General features: G+C 43.2%; 1 protein-coding gene across 1 annotated transcript; it reads left to right on the top strand.

The window, feature by feature from the left end:
• Positions 1 to 869: 869 nt before the first annotated feature.
• MED18 (mediator complex subunit 18) lies at positions 870 to 3870 on the top strand. The gene is made up of 3 exons (XM_070404508.1): positions 870 to 1175; positions 1575 to 1716; positions 2952 to 3870. The coding sequence occupies exons 2-3, from the start codon at positions 1644 to 1646 to the stop codon at positions 3503 to 3505; spliced, it is 627 nt and encodes a 208-aa protein (XP_070260609.1). The 5' UTR covers positions 870 to 1175; positions 1575 to 1643; the 3' UTR covers positions 3506 to 3870.
• Positions 3871 to 4658: the final 788 nt, after the last annotated feature.

A 4658-nucleotide genomic window follows, 5' to 3' on the forward strand; every position in this document is an offset into this window, starting at 1 on the left:
TTGATATTTTGTTTATTAAGGATCCCTTTGTATTAAATTAGCAAAATATTGCATTGAAATATTATTTCTCTTAGTTACTGAGATTCCTGGTGTCCCCCTAACACGCAGTGGTTCTCAACCTTCTGGCCCTTTAGATACAGTTCCTCATGTTGCGACCCAACCATAAAATTATTTTTGTTGCCACTTCATAACTGTAATGTTGCTACTGTTATGAATCGTCATGTAAATATCTGATATGCAGAATGGTCTTAGGCAACCCCTGTGAAAGGGTCGTTCGACCGCCGAAGGGGTCGCGACCCACAGGTTGAGAACCGCCGCTACAGTTTTCTATGTAGGAGAGTGCCTCATTCACCCAACTCTAGTGCCCACTTTACAGGTAAACTTCGTTCAATAAATATTTCTTGAATTTACTTACCTCCCTGCACCTTTAAATTGAAGTAAAGTATACCCAGCAAACAAATATTACGTATATTGCCGAGCTCCCTAATTGTTCGTAACATGATGCTAAGCAGTAAAGGGGTCTTTTAATTTTCACCTTCAGGTCCCCAACAGGAAGTGTCTTACGTCTCTCCTCCTTTGTCTGCAGTGCCCTGCCCCAGGCTCTCTTTCCCCGTCAGTTCCAAGAGATTTTCTAGACAAAAACATCCCCGTGTCGTGGAACTCGGGGAGAAAAAAACAAATATTTTCCGGGAGGCGCGCCTATGACGTCAGCCCGCCCACCCCCCGCCCCCCCGCCGTCACGCTCCAGAGGAGGCCGCCATCTTTCCGACGGCAGCGCACTCCGCGCATGCGCTTCTGCTCGCCGGGCGGAGGCGCGACTTTTAAGCCCTCTCGGTACCCGTACGGCGCGGGCGGCTGTGTGGCGGAAGCGGGAAAAGGAGGAGGAAGTGTTACCCTGTACAGGGCGCTGTAACTTTAGGGCTGGGGGCCAAGTGTTTCTCCGAAGCTCCGCGATGCTCGGGTGGACGTAGCTCCTCGCGTGGGAGAGGGCTGCAGCGCACGCGGAGGTGCACGCGGACGCGGGTTCCGGTGCCGGCGGAGGAGCACCTACACGCTTCCGCCGGCTGCTCTAAAGGGTTTTCAGTGGCGGGAGGCCGGGATCGTCCTCTGGTCCGGCCTCTGCCGCGACTTGCTGTGTGCCCTAGTTCCCTCTCCGAATCTCAGTATCCTCACCGGTAAGTTGAACAAGTCCCTTCCGCCACCATTCAGTTCTTCTGAATGTTACTGCATGTTCACTGTGCTGTCTGAGCAACAGCGCTTTGGGGGTCTTCAATGTCGTTGGCCCCATTTCGTAAGGAAGACGTTGAGGGAGAGGTTTGATGACTTCCTGAAGATCACACGGAAAACTTCGAGGTTTCAGACCCTGAGACTAGAATATGATGCTGTGACTCCCGGAACAGGTCTCCTTTGTATATTTCTGTATCATCGGTTCCTGCAACTGGCCTATGGCAGTTACTCAGAAAGCTCTGAATGGATGATGAACCTTTTTTTTTTTTTTATGTCAAGGTCAGTGACATAAGCACATCTGGTGTCTCCACATCTCTGATGTATTAACAAGTGTAACTCTTCTCCAGGTCTATCCTGTGCTTTACTTGATTGGGGACGCCGAATCCAGTCCGAGTTCTTCAACTTAACCAGGCACCATGGAGGCACCCCCCGTCACGATGATGCCTGTTACCGGGGGCACCATTAACATGATGGAGTACCTGCTGCAGGGTGAGTGAACCAGGGAGCTTGGATTACCAGTTTCCCCTCTTCTGTTCAGCTTCTGTGGAGACAACACGCTGTTTTACAAAGGCAGCCTGCATAGTTTCTGCATGCCAATAGACTTAAAAAAAAATTTTTATGGTCACAAACACAAAATTAAATTTCCCATCATAAACATTTTTAAGTAGTGTTAAGTATATTCACATTGTTGTACAGCTGATCTCTAGAACTTTTTCTTCTTGCAGAACTGAAACTCTATACCCATTAAACACTCATTTCCCTTCCTCCTTACCCCAGCCCTTGGCAACCTTTCTACTTTCTGTTTCTGATTTTGACACTTTAGATAGATACCTTATATGAGTGGAATCATACAGTTTTTGTCTTTTTACAACTGGCTTATTTCACTTAATATAATGTACTAGAGGTTCATCCATATTGTAATAGATGACAAGATGTCCTTATTTAAGGCTGAATAATTTTATGTACATACCACATTTTTTTATCCATTCATCTGTTGATGTACATTTGGGATGTTTCCACTTCTTGGTTATTGTGAATAATGCTGTATTCAACATGGGCATGCAAATACTTCATCAAGATCCTGCTAAGAATTCTTTTGGATATATACCTAGAAGTGAGCTTACTAGATTATATGGTAATTCTATGATACTGTTATCAGCTCCATCTTCTAGATCAAGAGACAGAGATTTTGTGTCCCAAGCCTGCTGGAGATTAGCATTGTTAGAGAAGGCCTAAAGACTTTCTAGTACCAAACAAGACAAGGCAAAACATTGACAAGGGATTAACTTTTTCATGTTATGCAATACCTTGGCAGCATAATCCCTATAAAATCTCATATATTAGGCCTATGCTTTACAAAACACTGCACTAAACTGTTTGTTTCATTTACGTTATTTATTTATTTTTTTTTCATTTACGTTTTTTTTTTAAATATATTTTATTGATTTTTTACAGAGAAGAAGGGAGAGAGATAGAGAGTTAGAAACATCGATGAGAGAGAGACATCGATCAGCTGCCTCCTGCACATCTCCCACTGGGGATGTGCCTGCAACCCAGGTACATGCCCTTGACCGGAATCGAACCCGGGACCCTTCAGTCCGCAGGCCGACGCTCCATCCACTGAGCCAAACCGGTTTTGGCTTCATTTACGTTTTTTAAATCTTTTACTAATTCCATTCCCCAAAATGAAAGATGGGACTCAATAGTGCTTTTTCCTTCCTAAGGAAGCGTTTTAGATCACAGCTTGGAAAGCCTTATCCATCGCCTTCGTGGTTTGTGTGACAACATGGAACCTGAGACTTTCCTGGACCATGAGATGGTATTCCTCCTTAAAGGCCAGCAGGCCAGCCCATTTGTTCTAAGGGCCCGGCGCTCTATGGATAGGGCAGGCGCACCCTGGCATCTACGCTACCTGGGACAGCCTGAAGTGGGAGACAAGAACCGCCATGCCCTGGTGAGGAACTGCGTGGACATTGCAACATCTGAGAACCTCACTGACTTCCTGATGGAAATGGGCTTCCGCATGGACCATGAGTTTGTAGCCAAGGGACACTTGTTCCGTAAGGGCATCATGAAGATTATGGTGTACAAGATCTTCCGTATCCTGGTGCCTGGAAGCACAGACAGCACGGAGGCCTTGTCACTCTCCTATCTTGTGGAACTAAGTGTTGTTGCACCAGCTGGGCAGGACATGGTCTCTGATGACATGAGGAACTTTGCAGAGCAGCTAAAACCTCTAGTTCACCTAGAGAAAATAGACCCCAAACGGCTCATGTGACTAAGACAATCTGTCCACCATTGGGGCTTATCTTCCCCTGTTACAAAAAAGACATTATAATTGTCCCATTTCACTACTGCCAGCCAGGCATTCTTCCCTCAGGAAGGAGGACAGTAAAAACTTAATTGGTTCTTTTCTGTTTTCCTCATGTGGCAAGTTCACTTTTGTGACAGCTTTTCTAAATTAAAGGCTCAGGAAAACATGGAGAATCTATTTAATCCTTCTGCATAAAGAGAGGAAATGAGAATAAATTAACTTCTAGAAAGAAAGATCTCTTAATTGTTTTTGCCATTTGTGTATAAGGTTTGTAAAATAAGACTGAGCTCAGATTATGTGGTAATAAAGGCTATGAAGGGAAATGTCTATATTTCTGACTCTACCCAATTACTCTGCTAGTTTGGGACGGATTCATTATTATTTGGAGTTAAAAAACTGACAGTTTTAAGTTTTAATTTTGGTACAGATGATCGTTTTTACCTCTCATAAAAGCATGTGTTTGTTGTTGAAAAATTTTTAAATACAAAAATAAGAAAAATAACCTGTAATTTTATTATTGAAAGAGATGTACTATTTCTATTTCTGTATACTATATCTTCCTAGTGTTTATTTTTGTAAATCTATGTATATGAGATACACTTATTTTACAAAAATACTCTGTACATACTGGTTTATAACCTTTTTTGTTTATTATTAACATCTTTCTAGGATATTAGGCTACGGTGTCCTTCTATAAAAACAAACACAAAACTCATTTATTGAGTTCTTACATATGTCAACACTATCCTAAGTGCTTTATGTATGTTAATTAATCTTCACATTAGACCTGTTTTATAAACAGGGAAACTGAAATGCAGAGAGATTAACTAGCTTTCCCTGAGCTATACAGATACTAATCAGCAGAGTGGATATTTAAATACTGAGAATTCTAATTGCTAATTATATCCCATCACATGGATTTTTTCTTTTTTAAATATATTTTATTGATTTTTTACAGAGAGGAAGGAGAGGGATAGAGAGTTAGAAACATCGATGAGAGAGAAACATCGATCAGCTGCCTCCCGCACGCCACCCCACTGGGGATGTGCCTGCAACCAAGGCACATGCCCTTGACCGGAATCGAACCCGGGACCCCTGAGTCTGCAGGCCGACGCTC

The sequence above is a fragment of the Myotis yumanensis genome, unplaced genomic scaffold (genome assembly GCF_028538775.1).
Source record: "Myotis yumanensis isolate MYYU_CA2020_CCGP unplaced genomic scaffold, mMyoYum1.0.hap1 SCAF_2, whole genome shotgun sequence".
NCBI lineage: Eukaryota > Metazoa > Chordata > Mammalia > Chiroptera > Vespertilionidae > Myotis > Myotis yumanensis.